Source organism: Megascapheus bottae, chromosome 15, assembly GCF_031878675.1.
Source record: "Megascapheus bottae isolate mThoBot1 chromosome 15, mThoBot2.hap1, whole genome shotgun sequence".
NCBI classification, from domain to species: domain Eukaryota; kingdom Metazoa; phylum Chordata; class Mammalia; order Rodentia; family Geomyidae; genus Megascapheus; species Megascapheus bottae.
In genome coordinates this window covers 14,372,900-14,389,405 of record NC_143523.1, presented here as the reverse complement: position 1 = coordinate 14,389,405, position 16,506 = coordinate 14,372,900, and the positions used below count along the sequence as shown (strand labels likewise).

Genomic DNA, 16,506 nt, shown 5'->3' with positions numbered 1-16,506 from the left:
GGCAGGCATTGAACACTGTGTCCCTACAGAATGCTGATAGGCTCAGACTGCCAGCCACTCACACCAAGAACTTATAAGGTAGTGTAGAGTTCCCTAAGGATCACAATTTGCTCCTATTTGATGCCACTAATTAGCGGAAACCCTCTCTAACACAATTCAGAAGCACCCAACTTTCATTAAAGACTGAAAAGGGACATCAGGAAGGTCCTTGACATTAAACTAATGATAGCACTAACAAACCATGACAGCACTATCAATTATATGTTCCTGGGCCAATTACATGACCCCTCTGTTGCTCTCTGCCACTGAAATAAAATCATAGAAGCCACTAATGTTTTCCTATGGCCTGCTCTAAAATTTGGACTGCACTTAATATAATTCAAGTTATGTTCTTTCCTTTTCTGTGCCTCCATCTCCTGACCTATAAAATGGGGACACACATAAAGAGGCCTTCCAGAACATATGATGATTCAAAGAGATCAGACAAACCTATTCCTACAATGTTGCCACTAAGAGCCATCCCAAACATTAGATCTGATAAAAAGTGGTGCTGATTATAATGATGATAATTAGGAGTGATGGTGATTATCAGAGTTATAATGACAAATATTATTGTCTAATGGATGTTTCTTTTTTTTTTGCCAGTCCTGGGCTTAGGGTCAGGGCCTGAGCAGTGTCGGATTTTTCTCAAGGCTAGAACTCTACCACTTGAGCCTCAGCACCACTTATGGGTTTTTCTAAGTATGTGGTACCATAGAATTGAACCCGGGTCTTCGTGCATGCTAGGCAAGCACTCTACCACTAGGCCAAACTCCCAGCCCCTAATGGATGTTTCTTATAGAATAAGTCAGCTAATGACAATGAGAAGATGGACAGCTAGGCAAAGTCTACCTCCATCACCTGGGCACAGGCCATCCACGGATGGGTTACTGATAGATGAATAGTCCCCTTCCATCTACCGTGCACTGGGATACAAAACCTGCCGCCGGTCTTCACTGTCTGATCTACATCAAGAGACTGTTGGAAAGCCATTGTTTTCTGTGAGTAAGATGCCCCAGCCATCAGCCAGGCACATCTGGATCAATCTAAAGGGATGCATTGCCTGTATCACACTGATTTTTTTGGATCATTTTGGCAGTAAAGGATCTGGCAGCTCACATTCAGCTCAGGATTAGACAGTAGAAAAAGTATGATTCTCCAAACTTGATCTGTATCAGTGGCTCCTGATGGTTAAAGCAGAGATGCTACCTTCCCACTCCAGACCTTCAGATCCAGGATTTGCTCTGGCAGTCTTCAGGGAGGGGATTTTTTTTTTTTTGTAGATCCCTAGATACACCACGGTTTGAAAACTCCCATTAATCAGAAGAGAGAAGAGGGACAAGACAGGTAATAGGTATTCTCTATTCCTCTTCCCATAGCAAACTCTAACAAGACCCTTAGCTCTGGCCTAGAGAAATTCTAAACCTGTGGAGTCGTGGGGGTTACTTATCTCCAAATTCACCTTTGGTCCTCTCTTCCTCCCCCCCTCTATCTCCCCCCCCCCCCCCCCGTCTCTCTCTCTTTCTCCCCTGAGGGAGAGTGCACTGCATACGTGTTCTCACACTTCTAAATCCCTGGCTTTGCTCTACAGGACCTGATTATGCTCTACCGAGCTTGGCCCCTTCCTTTTCTCCTTTGCCTCTGGATTAAGGGGCCAGGGAGGCCATCTGGTACTGACCACCCTCAGGTGAAGAAAGGTTATCATAGTTACAGGCCTAGTTTGGGTGACTCGATTAGAAAGAGTAGAAAGGCCTGCGGTTAACACAGGTTAGGGGTAATTGGAGAGACTGACTGTTGCTGGGGCTGGCTGGCCCTCCCTCATCCAGTCTTTCTCCCCACCTTAGAAACACTTGTTCCTGAACTGTGTCAGCCACTATCACCACTAGATGATAGTAAGAGACCACATTATTTTTTTTGACAGTCCTGGGCCTTGAACTCAGGGCCTGACCACTGTCCTTGGGCTTTCTCAAGGCTAGAGCTCTGCCACTTGAGCCACAGCACCACTTCCAGCTTTTTCTACATGTGTGGTACTAAGGAATCGAACCCAGGTCTTTGTGCATGCTAGGCAAGCACTCTACCACTAGGCCAAACTCCCTGCCCAAGGCCACATTATTTTATGTAACAATAATTAGAAACAAAAGTGGTCTGAGCTTGGCGGGCAGAAGTTCAGAATAGGGCCTGCTGATGTCAGGCTACTACTTTCATTCCTAGTTACTTTAACATCTGTTTCCTGATGAGACTCTTACGGAGGAAGGGTTCTCTGGCCCTGATTTATGGTTTCCTCAATACTGGCCAGCCTAGGCTATAAACTAGTCAGAGGACCAGCTGTTCTGCATGCAAGCTCAGATAAGATTGTCAGCATCCAGGATGGAGGGGCTTGAGTTAAACATCTAGCTAGCTCGGCCTCCCTTCAATTTCCCTGATCCTACTTAGAGAGGAAAAGTGATCTTAGGAAGGAGATGGTAGGAAAAGATGTTTGGCCTGTTTGAAGGTAAAAGGGAACTAGCCTGTGATGGCCTGAAGGAGAGAAAGATAAATGAAGCACGCACACATCAGCTTCTCCTGTGAGCTCCTGTAGAAGGCATTCATTTCATCTTTCCCAGAGCCAGGATGGCTGAACTGAGCCTCTTGTTTCATTATCAGTGATGTGGGATGATAGTTCAGCCCAGCAACCTCTGACCTCACCAGCTTCCTGACCTACAATCCCAGCACACTGAGATAATGGGGTATCACATTGAGTGACAGTCACCAGTTCCCTTCAGAGTCTAGCTTACAGATTCCTAATGAGAGAACATTCTAGGGGCTGGGGGACAGCACCCTCAAACCACATGCTAACCAGAAACAAGAGCAAAGATGAATGGCCATTACCTGTCAAAGCATGAACCTCAGGTTTCCCCATCTGTCCTCAGCCCCTGCTATAGCTGTGACGCCGTCTCCACAGTGAAGTCTGACACCCAAGCAGTGAAGGTTGCGTTAGAGTCATGTATATTGGGATGGCAACAAAGACAATGTCTCAAGACTCAAAAGTCACAACAGACACGGCAGACTGAGATGAGGAGGTATGGGCCTTGGATTTCTGTTTCCACAAGCAAAAGAGCCTCACACCTGAGCCAGGTGCTTGTGGAAACCTGAGACATTTAGGCAATTCTGCCAATGCTCAAGTTTTTCACCTGTGGTGGCTCATGGCCCTAATCTCAGAAGGAGGAATCATGAGGACTGCCTTCTGTGTCTGAGCTAAAGTTCAAGACCCCTTCTTAATTTAAAAAAAGAAAACAAAACTGCACATGTTGGTATGCACTGTAATCCAAGCAATGAGAGAATAAACAGGGGGATCAAGATTCAGCACCAGACAGGAAGGTTCAAAACAAACCCTACAAGTACAAAATAAAGGAGGGGAAACTGCTGAGGTGGTTGTGTGCCTGTTCAGTAAGCTTGGAGGCCTGAGTCCAAACACCAGAATGCCAGTTAGCAGCAGCAGCAGCAGCAGCAGCATGATGTTTTCTTCTGGCTACAAATGTAATCTGAGGTTTAGTAAGTTAGTATGACTTAAATGCTAGATATCTGAATATTTCTTTCATGGTCTTTGATCCTGCTTCCTGAATTTCTGCCCCTTACCCTCCCCATAATGCCTTAGTGTAAAGTGTAAAACCCTGCCTCAGTAATCAGATAGTCAAATATTGAATTATTAACAGTGGGAAATTAATTCCCAAGACACTTTCCATAGCATTTTTGATTTCCTAAGAACTTCTATCTTAAAGTCATAATGTCCCTAATAAGGAACACAAAGGATATATCCTTATCTAGCCTTCTCTGGTGGTGACATGCTCTTGACTCATGAAAATATGTTTCTCTATCAGCGACCTGTATATGATTGGGCTCAGGGCCTGGCCCTTTATCCTGTCCTCTGCAGAGTGAGGCAGGATGTTTCTGTGACTCTCACACCCTCTTGAGTCTCTAGTCTGGAGACACCCAAGGCCCTCCCACTTCCTGGTATTTCTACTCTGCTTTTATTAAAAGCCAAGGAACTAAGGGTGCTTCTGTGGACTCTGTCAACCCAAGGAACCAATGCCAACAGAACAGACATTGTATCCTGACAGATCTGGGGATATACGGGGGTGGGCAGTCTTCCTCCCTAAGCCATGAGACCCCCAGTTCTTCCAGTCACCCTCCTATAGGAGGCAGTGCAGCTGAGAATGTACGTTCTGAAATGAGACTTGCACTGGTGTGGCCAATTGAATATTGCATGAATCCCAGTGTTCTCACTTGGAATTGTCCTCATGGAATGATTAAGAAGAGGACAAGAACAAATACAACAGGGAGACCGGCACAGAACTATAGTCAATAACCAGCTGAGCTTTATAGTAGGGACTGCAGCTGTGGCCAAGATTATAAACTCAATGAGATGAATGCTATGTTAATCCAGAGGAGCAAACTACTGTTGCAATGGAAGCCAGAGGGACAGTTTAGAGGATGCCACCTGCCCAGGTTTCTAAGGACTCCTTAATTGACAGCTTCAGACATATGTATGTACAAAGATCTAGGTTAGGCAAGCACTCAGTGGGATGCTGAAGCTCCTGCTGGTCACTGGAAAGAAAAAAAGAAAGTTAACCTGAGGTAAGGACAATCTGTAGATCCACTGAGTAACACCACTGATTCTGTTTTAAAAGCATTCAGGGCAAAACCTTTGGCATCTGGATTGGCATGGTCTCAATTAGAATGCACCATGCATATGTCATATCCAAACTTTACAGCAGAGGCATTTAAAAGTAAAAGTAGTGAGGGGGCCTGGGGAATATGGCTCAGTGGTAGAATACTCACCTGACTGGGTTTGATCTCTAACACCATGAAAAACTGAAAGAAAGCAGAAGCAGTGAGAACCGCTTGCCTAACACCCTGCATATTATCATTTCAACACAACATTACTATTTTCAATGGAGATTTTTTGCTATTTTTTCCCATTAAACCCCCCTAGATTTGTACCTAGACATATCTCCATTCAGACTCACCTCCTTTTAAGAGCTCAGGAACCACCTGTGGTGAGGGGCAGGGTACTGGTCCACCAGTGTAGATCTGAATATTTACTCAGCTGTATTCCTTCTTCTGGGTGATTTCAAGGCTGGCTGGTGCTCTACCACTTGAGACACACCTTCAGCCCTTTTTGTTTTGGGTTATTTTTTTTTTCAGATAGGATCTTCTTTGTGCCTGGGATTGGTCTCTGTTCTCAATTTTCCCATCTATGCCTCGTATAGCTGGGACTCCAGGCCATAGAGTATTGCTAACTTTTGGCCTGGGCTGACCCTGAACTGTGATCCTCCTCATCTCTACCTCTCAAGGAGGTGGAATTTTGGATGTGTGCTGCCGCCAGGCATGCTTAGTTCCTCTTAGCATTTTTTAACAGTATATGTCTGGCCAAAATGGCCAAGGTCAGAGTGAAGAAGAATGCAATACATGATTATGAACCATGCCATACAGTGGATCCCATTAACTTCTTCCTCGCATTTAACTGTAATTACACATCCTTTTTCCCGCGTCTCCCACCCTCCACTCTGCACTCACTGTTCCAGCCTCTGAAGGCCACCACGCTACTCTCTACTTTTATGAGATGGATATTATTATGTTTTAGCTCCCATACACGATGAGATCTTCCTAAGCCTGGTTTATTTCACTTAACACAGTGTCATCTCATTTCCTTGGAGTTATTGTAAATGACAAGATTTTGTTCTTTTGGTAACAAACATAATAATAGTCCATTGGGTAAATGTACTGAATCTTCTTCATCCATTCTCTGGTGCCTGCATACTTAGGTTGAGTCTATCGTTATGTTGAATAATACTTCAAGTACAGGGTATAACTGACATCTCTCCAATATACTGATTCATTTCCCCAGAATGGGGTTGTAAGGCCTCTGCCTGATCCCTCATTTCCTTCAGAAGCTCTGGCTGATGGAGCACTGTCACTGTGTTTCCATCTTGTATATTCATAACACTGAGAGTAGCTGTGTTTATGTGACACAATTACACCCCTAAGTGAGACTGTGTGTGTCTCCCCAACCACCCCCAGAGTGCAGGGGGTCAGCATGTGCTGGCCCAGTGGTGTATCAGCAGCACCAGTTAGGGAGCTCCATTTGCTTTATGTGTATGCTTTGGGGAAGGGAATGTCAGTAGCTGAGAATGTTAGGTGGGGGGCGTAATTTGGGCAAGCGGCATTCACTTTAGCTGAACGAGTATGCTTGGTAACCCTTCCCACAAAGAATGAACTCAGAAACACATGCATGCCCAAGCTCTGGCACTGATATCACTGGGCTCCTTCCACATTCCCTGTTGTGGTCTTCACCACGACCATGTAGAAGGCCTCTTGTGAGGGTCTGGCATGGAGACCTTTGGTTGCTGCCTTGGAAGTTGTACTTTGAGTGCCATTAGCTTGTTGAAATATCAGATTACCAGGAGGAGGGTGGATATGAGATTCCCATGGCTAATTATATCAGAGGTTAAGGAACTTCACCCTTGCCTTTCCATATCTTAGTGGCAGGATAAACTTCAGCATCAGCTCTGCCATGTGGGAAGCCAAAGGTCACAGTTTTCTTTCTGTGCCTTCATGCCATCACAACCTCTGTCCTGCAATTCAGCTACCTCAGGGGGTAGGGAAAGGAGGAGTTTCTTTCTCACCCATCATGCTGAACGCATATATACGAAGTCAGTCCACACCTCTGAAATTCTGCTTTTATTTCCCTCTTGGCCCATGTTGGCCTGACTTGGATCAGACAGAGGCCAAAACAGCTTACAATCCTTCGTAAACAGGTGACCTCTTGTATTTTACACACAACACACACACACACACACACCCCTACAAAAATCCCATTTCTCATCTTTGCCCCATCCAACATGCTTAGAGTAAACATCATTTTCTTATTGTTCCATAATCTGATTCCAGCGAAAAGTTCTAAGACAGATAAACCGAGGTTTACCATGAATGTTCTAGATTCTGAAAGCAGGTGTTTTATTAAAAGGAAAATTTCTATCTTCTTTTGTAAATACTTCATGAGGTTCAATGTTGTGAATTCTGAAAATATCCTTAAAAATACTTTTTGTTTATTTCTTTTTATTTTATTTTATGGTGTTGGGGATTTTGCAGAATCTCTTTTTTTTGTGCCAGTACTGGGGCTACACCATGCTAATGTATTCATTTGACTTTTTCACTCAAGGCTGGTGCTCTACCACCTTCCTTTTTGTTTTTTTGCTGATTAGTTGGATGTAAGAGTCTTATGAGTTTTTCTGCTCCAACTTGCTCTGAACCTGGAACTTCACATTTCCACCTCTTTAGTAGCTAGGATTGCAGGCATGAGCTAACATTGCCTAGCTTCAATAAAATATTTAAATAACATTTAATGCCCTGCTGAACCCGAACCCATCTCTCCAACCTGTTCTACAATAGCTTTGTGCCTCACAGGAGATTTCCTGCAAATCACTGGGCATAGGAAATAGGATATAGTCTATTTTTTCCCTCTCACTGCATGAGTGTGTGTGTGTGTGTGTGTGTGTGTGTGTGTGTGTCCTAAAGCTTGAATTTAGGGCTTGGGTGCTGTCCCTAATCTTTTGTGCTCAATGCTAACATTCTACCACTTGAGTCAAAGCTCCATTCTGGCTTTCTTGTTTTGTTTTGTTTTGAAAGGGAGAAAAATCTTATGGACTTTTTTTGCTTGGGCTGGCTTCAAACCGTGATCTGTATATTTCAGCGTCCTGATTATAAATGTGAACCACAGGTTCTCAGCTAGCCTGAAATTCTGAACAACAACATATCTGAGCTTCTATTTTTGTTCTGCACAGATTACAGCTGCTGTCTAGTTGATTGTAAGTGTCAAATAAGTCTTATCTCAGGGCCTGGCTCCCATCCACCTCTGCAAGTTTGGCTATTGAGACTATTGTCCTGCACACTCCATAGATGTGCTAAGAGGAAGCCAGGAAGAACCACAAACAGGGAGTGACAGTATCAATGCATAATGGGCTACAGGAAGTTGATCTGTTCACATTTATTCTCCCAGCCTTCAAAAACAAACAAACAAACAAACAAACAAACGAAACCTCTGTGAAACCTGATTTCTGCAAGCTGCTGGCCCCTATCCCAAGAGGAGTCTTTGCTGAAGACTCTGGAATGACAGCCCCAGTAATCTGGAAATAACTATGTACTGAATGACTAGTTCCTCCATGGCTGTAGCAAGATGGGGACCAGGTACTAACCCATCAGAGCAGGTGTGAGAACTTGTCAGAAGTAAAACTGTCCCAACTCCTCACACCTCAGACCCTCACTGCTGAATGACCTCAAAAAAATGAACGTTTGTGTTTTCTAAGGGCTCAAGTCTAAAGGGAATTTTTAAAAACTAAATTCGGATTTTAAATGTTTGTGGTTCAGAGAGGAAAGGAAGGAGCAAACGATGTTATTTAACCGGTCTTTTGTTATTGTCGTTTTGTTTTCTTGGCAGTGCTGGGTTTAACTGGAGCTTGCCCTTACCAGGGAGGCACAGCATCTCTTGAGCCATTCCTCTGGCCCTAACACATTATTATTTTTTTTTAAGAGAAATGTCTAGGGAGGAATGGTTTATCAAAGAGTTGGTACAGCCTGTTTAGGATACTGGAAGCCTATATTTTGGATTTACCATTCTTCCTAAATCAATGCATGGTCTCAGATAGCTGCTTCCACTCACGAATTCTCATGGGCCCTCAGGAATAAAATAAGAGCTGGGCGCTGCTGGCTTATGCCTGAAATTTTAGCTCCTTAGATGGCTGAGACCTGAGAATCACAGTTCAAAGCTAGTTTGGGCACAAATGGTCATGATTTTTCTTCTTTCCACTTAACCAGCAGGAGGCCAGAAATAGATGTGTGGCTCAAGCGGTAATGTGCCAGTCTTGAGTAAAAAAGGCAAGAGGCAAGGTCCAGAGTTCAAGCCCTAGTACTGGTGTGCACATGCACACACATACACAACGCACACACACACACAGAAGGTATTTACGTCAGGTGTTCTGTATACCCCATGACACTGGGAGTGTCTAGCTATGTGGCTGTGGGCTGTGTGGCTTGGAGTTATATTACCATAAATGAGAAATACACAAGCACTACCTCCTTTTTTTTTTTTACCAAGGCATTTCTCTGGGGCTTGGTGTGCTAGAATATGTAATGAATTCCACTCTGTGTGAAGTTGTCTTCCTAACTATGAGGTCACCATAGCCAAGACCATCAAAACACAGTCCTTTGGGACATTTAGCAGCTGGGTCCATTGGAGGCAAGGGCAACTAATTGAAGGAATATTTTTTTCAATGTCCTATTAGTGGTTGCTCCACCACCCTCCAAAATAAAAAGCAGCAATCACATAGCCAAGATGCCATCTCAGGCCTACTAAATTCAAAACTGTGGCATAGGGCCAGCAAATGATTTGTCACAAGCTATCAGGGATTGGGACACTATAATTTGGGAATCACTTTCTCTGCACATGTTTGTCTTTGGCAAGTTTGACCTTTGAAGCTGTTTAGTGACTTACAACTTAACACAACTTAGTTTTAGTCCTTGTAGTACTCACACCCCTACCTCCCACAGAACTGTTTCTACTTCAGTTACTTCTTAAAGGCCATTTTCATTCTAGTACTAAGGAAAGCTTAGGGCTCTGTAGCAATAGGTGAATCCGAGTCAAGATGTTGTTCCTAAGACCTGAGGAGAACTGTCCTGAGGGTATTTCTATGCTAATGCTCTCAGGACTACACACAGGAGTCAACAAGAAGTGACTTTAACACTTGCCACCTGACAAGAACATAATGCAGAATTCCCCCAATTTCTATAGGCCTTGTACACAGATAACATGCGAGCACTGCCAGGCTATTGGTGGTTAAATGTGCCACTGAGGGGCAACGGCATAACAGGGGTCCTCTTGCATCCTATGTGGGCTGTGTGATTTAAGTGATGTCCTCTACCTGGAAAGATCATATCGTCTGCCTCATCTGTGCAATAGAAGCTGCCCCCACAGTCTGTAGAGCCTCTTTTATCTCCCATCCTCTCTCCTATTTAGTGATAATTCTCTCCATCTTCATGATTTTGGCTGGAGAATGGTGATGAGTAGCTTCCACATGAAGAAAGAGAGATAACGTAATCTGAGCCATAAGGCAATGGTTGCACAGCTTCTCAGTTCCCTTTCTCATTTTCTTGATTCCAGCTGGGCTCATACTGCTACCTTCTCGGTACTACCCAGTTAGGCTTACAAGCCTCTCAGTCTATACCTCAGACTTCAGGCTGATTCTGGTTGCCCTCCTAGAAGAAAGTTGGTTCCCAAATGTAGACCTTGGCTTAGTGTAAGTCTTAAAATTACGGTTTCAAGTGGCATCTCTATTTTTTCCTCGCTCTTCTTCAAGGAGTACCTTTTCCAGCTTGCTATCTCGATTTCCCTCCTCTTATCTCAGTTTCAAAGATTATGTCAAAAGAGCAGATGCAAAGACATGTCCATACCTACCTGCTTGCCCTGAAGTCTGGGCTCTATAAAAAGGTTTGTCCTGTCCAATGTTAGCTTTCAGAGCTGAGGGCTGTCTTTTCTCCCTTCCCCCTTAAACACATTGCCTAACAATCTTACTTTAACCTTTTGCCAAATTCTGCACTTCTGTCAGAGGTGACTATGAGTGTTTGAACAGGTAACTTTTACCTTTGCACCTCTATTGCAACAGGTCCAAAGGTTTCAGGTGAGCTGGCTAGACACTGGAGGACACACAGTAGCTACATCCCACAACTGTAGAAAGAGCAGGGACAGTTGAATGTGGTGCTGGCTCAGTACATCTGGTTGTGCAGAGACAGTTTCCTATATCCAGGAAGTGGGAGAGTTCTAACAAGGTAAGACAATATAATCCTACCTGCTCTGTTGTATGCCTGCAAGATGGTTGGGATGGGCTGGTATGGGCAAAAAAGGTGTCATAAATGTCTGTTCTCAGCCTAAGACTTTTGCAAGTTAAATGGTAGTTACCTCATCTGACTTGTGAGGAGTCAAAGAAAAAAAAATAATAATCAGTGGAAAAGGGATAGATGGTATTACCTGAATGCTACCAAGTAAGGAAAAGAATGTTAAGTCCACTGGGGAAGGGGAGCATAAAACCTGTAAATGGTTAGGATGGAACCAAGATATAGTGTTTTGTCTTCCATTCAGAATTTTCTGTTTTAGTCTGGTTAATGAGACTACGCACCAGCTCCTAAGCACAGTGATTCTCATTGGAAGAGAGAAGGGAACCTTTAGCAGTTATCAGTCGGGGCTGGAGACTTAGTAAAATGTAGGTAGTATCATTCTATTTGAAATATAAGCAATGCATCTCTGAACTATTCAAGAGCTAGGTGATAAGATGGCTAGTAGTTGAATCCTGAAAAATCATCTCTAAGCCTGCTCCATAATACAGACTCCTTCTGTGTTGTCAAACCCTTCTTTTGTTCTCTGAAATCATCACTCATGTGCAGGTAGGATCAGATAGAACAAATTGCTGAGATTGTGAAATAGCCCAGGAATTTTTTAAATCTCGAGTTGTCAGTTTTGGAGGAGCTCAGTATTATTATAATTAATAATAATGTCTCATCTTCTTTTAGCCCTTCTTCTATATTTAGACAGGAAGACAGCCCTCTACCCCATGTCCCCCCAGAGAGGAACTCAGAAGGATTGAGGCTAGACATCCATTCTGATGGTCTCTGAAGGAAGTTCTCTCTTGGAGGAGCGGAGCTCCTGAAATTAAATAAGAGCCTAGGCTTCCTCCAGCTCTGAGAAATCCCGGAAGATGGAATGCCAGGGGCTGTCTTTGATCCTTCTCCCAAGTCCAACAGTTCTGTACTGAAGTTCTCAGAGACTGGCCCTGCCCATTTTAGCTAGCGGCTAAGGACCTACTCTTGACTGAGAGAACAAATTCTAATCTAACTCTAGCAAAGAGTCAAGTTGACCCCGCACTTCCTGTGAGCCCTGGCAGAGATCAAGCCTGGGAGAGTTCCTAAGTCCCCACTGTGTGTGTAGAGTTGGAGTGGGGAAGTGGAAAAGGGTAGGAAAATACATTTTTTCTGCTTCCAGATCTGAGAACGGCAGATGTTTCTGTGTCCGCTGCTTCTAGGCAAATCAGATGGATGTGGCAATACCTGGGAATGAGAGGCAGTAGAACACATACTTGTGTCCATAGCCTTTAGGTAAATCAGAGGGATGAGGCAATACCAGGGAATGAGAAGCAGTAGAATACATACTTAACTTCAACTTGTGTGAGAGGAGGGGCTGACTTGTTAGAGGGAAAGGGGCCTTTGGTAGGGCTCACTGCCTCTTCTCATTCCTGCCTTGCTGGTTTATCCTTTGGGCTCGGTGAGAAATCCTGTGGGGACTGAGGCGGGCAGTTGTGGGGATAGGACAGAGGATGGCCCGGAGGGCGGAGGTCCTTCCTTACTGGACTTTCCTGTCCTGTGAATCTAGCAGGGAGCAGCGTCACCTCCGCTTCGAGAATGAGAGTGAGGGACCTGTAGAGCTGTTTTTAGTTCTTCTGTTTGTTTGATTTTTTCCTGGTTGAGAGATAGTTAGATCCATGAGGGCAGGGTGAAGGCATGCATGCTAGCTAGTTGGGTTTTGTGTGTGTGTGTGTGTGAACCCTGAGGGGCTGGGGTTAAAGGCTTTGCAAAGGAGCCAGGGTAGATTTGGCAGCTCCTCTCCTCCTGGTCAGAATACTTCCACTTTCAGTTGTGAAAGAAAAAGCAGGAAGTGAAGTCCCCGGAGCGGGACCACGTTAGAAAGCCGGGCCATGGCCTGAGCCAAGGCAGCTCAGCTCTGAGCAAGGCACAACTGGGGTTACTCTGAGCCAGGCTGTCTGCCTGCATGGACACTCTGAAGCTACCCTGTCCCGGCACTGTGAAGAGAGGGACAAGGGCTCCTGTATCAGGAAGAACTCTCAGCCAGGAAGCCCCATTTGCTGGAAGCCTAAGGCACTCGGCTCCTTCACCAGGCAGGGTAAGAGGATCGTCCATGGGGGAGGGGATGTGACTCAGCCAGGGCTGCTGTGAATGTGTGACACAGACAGCCTGACTCCCAATCTCAGCAAAGCAGCTGGGAAGTTAGAATTTGCTGTGCCCCATGTGTGCACACACACACACACACACACACACACACACACACACACACACACACAACTCTTACACACATCCTTCTCTCTTCCTACTGATGGCTCCCCAAAACTCCAGTGGCCACCTGGAAATCTCTCGTTCAGGAAGGGATGAGGAAAAGGATGAATAGGAGGCAAAGATGGCTCTTTCTCAAGCCTCTCCCAAATACAGGGACTTCCATAGAGACTATCTTTGTGGGCCTGACAAAGCTCCACGTGGTAGCCTGGGAGCTAGTCTTCAGTCTTCAGGGGACATTGATTCCCTCATGGTATGAGTTGATGTGTAATTCGAACAGACCAGGAGCTTTTTCTGAATGAAGCTGGGTATCTTTTCAATGGTAAGGTCAGTGGCTAACCTTAAGATAACCTTGTTTAGGAAAGTGGGCACTTGGAAAAGTCACTGCAGTTGGGGCTTGGTATCTTAATGGGGTACCAGCTTTTACTTTGATAGTCTCATTTGAAGAGCAAGATTAAGGGGCTGGGAGTTTGGCCTAGTGGTAGAGTGCTTGCCTAGCACGCACAAAGACCTGGGTTCGATTCGTTGGTATCACATATTTAGAAAAAGCCAAAAGTGGTGCTGTGGCTCAAGTGGTGAAGCTCTAGCCTTGAGAAAGTCCAAGGATAGTTCTCAGGCCCAGAGTTCATACACTAGAACTGGCACAAAACAAAACAAAAAAAGAGTTAAGATTGAATATAAAAGTCCAGCTTCTAGATAATTGCTATTTATAACAAGTAGAGTAAAGTAAGATAAAATACGGTAAAATAAGAGAAAACAAAAACCTGAAGTCACTCCATAGAGCCTTCTTCTCGTGAGGTGACAGGTAAATACAGAATCTATCTTGGAGGAAGTGTGGCATAAAAATTTTTGTGGGTACCACTTGTGTGCCTGGCCCAGTGAACAGAATAAGAACCTAAATAAGAGTTATAAATGTAAGTGCTATGGATATATAGAGTAGATGTTATCTGATGAGCTGCTGATGATGAGAGAACAGGGAAATTTTCATTGGGCAGAGAAACACATTCAATTGAATTTAAGAAAATATGGATCAAGAGGCTAAGATCTGAAGATAGTGGTTAGAAGCCAGTCCTGGCAGGAAAGCCCATGAGAAACTCATCTCCAATTAAATGCAAAAAAAAAAAAAATCTGGAAGTAGAGCTGTAGCACAAGTGGTAGAACACTATCCTTGAAAGAGAGAGAGAGCAGAAAAAAATCTTAAGGATAAAGCCCAGCTTCTGAGTTCAAGCCTCAGAATTTATGCCAGGACTGACACAAAAGCAAAAACAACCAGGAAACACTATCTAAACCCAGCTCGTGCCTGGCCTATAATCCTGGCTGCACAGGAGGCTGAGACCCGAGGATTGAGTTTCAAAGTAAGACCTTCAGGAAAGTCACTGGGACTCATTCCTATCTCTAATTAACTGCCCCAGAAAGCAAGAAATGGAGTTGTAGTGGTAGAGCAGAAACAAACATCTGGACCATTGTTTCAGCCATGTATGTGAGTAAATGAGCAAAGTGAAGTTTAGAACTACAGTAAAGATACCAAATGCTCTATGATTAGATTGAATCAGTATTGGGACTCTAGCTCATTTAGTTCAAAAGCAATCTGCACCTCCATTTCTGATGAGCTTAGTGCGTAGGCTATAACCAATTCAGGGAATCTAGAAGAAATATATCTTTCAAAAATCTTTTCCAAGATGGCATGGTGGCTCACACCTGTAATCATAGCTACTCAGGAGGCTGAGACCTGAGGATCAAGGTTTTGTGCCAGCCTGGGCACGAAAGGACCTGAGACTCTTTTTTTTTTTTGCAAGTCCTGGGCTTGAGCTCAGGGCCTGAGCACTGTCCTTGGACTTTCTCAAGTCTAGCGCTCTACCACTTGAGCCTCAGCACCACTTCTGGCTTTTTTCTATGTATGTGGTACTGAGGAATCGAACCCCGGTCTTCGTGCATGCTAGGCAAGCACTCTACCACTAGGCCAAACTCCCAGCCGGACCTGAGACTCTTATCTCCAATTCCCTTCTAGAAAATGGGAAGTGGGGCTTGGCTCAAGGGTAGGGTGGTAGCCTTGAGCTGAAGAGCTTAGGGACAGTGCTCAGGCTGAGTTCAAGTCACATGACCCACAAAAAAAGGAAATCCTTTCCACTGAGTAGATGGCTCATGCCTGTAACCCTAGCTACTCAAGAGGCTGAGATCTGAGGATCAAGGTTCAAAGACAGCCTGACACTAAAGTCCATGAGATTCTTGTCTTCAATCAACCACCAAAAAAACAGAAGTGGCACTGTGGCTCCAGGGGTAGGGCAGTACCCTTGAGCTGAAGTGCTCGGGGATAGTGCCCAGGCCCAGAGTTCAAGTCCCACAGCCGATAAAAAAAATCCTTTCCATCTCAAATCCACAAAACAGAATCAAGTTGGCCATTTGCAGAGGTCGGGTGGGGACAGGAGGAAGAGTAAAAATGTTTAATGGGTACAAGGTTTTGTTTTGGGGTGTGATAAAAATGCTTTAAGATTAGATGGAGTTGTGCAACACCGGGAATGTACAACTCTCCTGCATTGTTCACTTTACAGTGGTTCATTTTTTGCTGCTTATTATGCATTGTACCCATAAAAAAAAGAAAAGCAAAAAAATAAAAACAAAAAAACCTTCCAGGCAGATGGGTTTCCAGACCAGAATTCAGAGATTATTTTTAGAAACCAACAATGCATGGTTTGCTCTGTCTCCCATGGCTGGCCAGCAGATGTACTGAGCCTTGGTCAGGTACAGCCAGAGGTGACCCTCAAGTATGCCCACATTCTGCAATCCTGGTGCAATCCCAACAGCCATGACCTCAGCCACCATCACTCTCTCTTCACTGTGCTCTGTGTGCGCTCAAGTCTGCTTTTTCCCTTTGTGACCTGGCATACTGAGATCAGACATAGACTTTTCTTACTAGTTCTGTTCCTATGGCACAGGACTTGACCCTTCCTGGGTTCTCTATACCTGGGGTGTGAATAAACGTAAGAATTCACAGGGTTTGGAAGGTCAGATAGCTCATGCTCTGCTCTCTTAGATCTGAAAATCTTCTTGGGTCAAATTCTCAGCCCTGTGGTGTTTTGTGTGGCTTGTAGGAGGAAGAGAAGAGAGGGGTGAGTCAGAGATAGACCATGTCTCTTTCAATGACAGCATTCTGTTTAAGTAAAAATGAGGAGTTATAGCCAGGTGTTCATAACGCATGCCTGTCATCTAAGCTACTTAGAAGGCTGAAATCCAGAGGACCACAGTTTGAACTCAACCCAGGTAGAAAACATCAATGAGACTCTAGCTCTAAAATAACTAGCAAAAAGATAAGCTGAAGTG

At 44.4% G+C, this 16,506-nt stretch overlaps 1 protein-coding gene across 5 annotated transcripts in view; it reads left to right on the top strand.

Annotated features, from left to right (window-relative positions):
* The first annotated feature begins 10,812 nt into the window (after positions 1–10,812).
* Acsl5 (acyl-CoA synthetase long chain family member 5) overlaps positions 10,813–16,506 on the top strand; it is a 52,909-nt gene continuing 47,215 nt past the window's right edge. The window contains exon 1 of one of the 5 annotated variants that reach the window (XM_090345882.1): positions 10,813–10,899. Coding sequence is in view for 1 of the 5 variants with exons in the window: in XM_090345885.1 (XP_090202011.1) it covers positions 12,890–13,021 (132 nt within the window). In the remaining 4 variants the exon portion in view is untranslated. Of the gene's footprint in view, positions 10,900–12,655; positions 13,022–16,506 lie in introns of those variants that run through there. The other 4 variants (XM_090345883.1, XM_090345885.1, XM_090345888.1 and 1 more) reach the window with 4 other exon arrangements.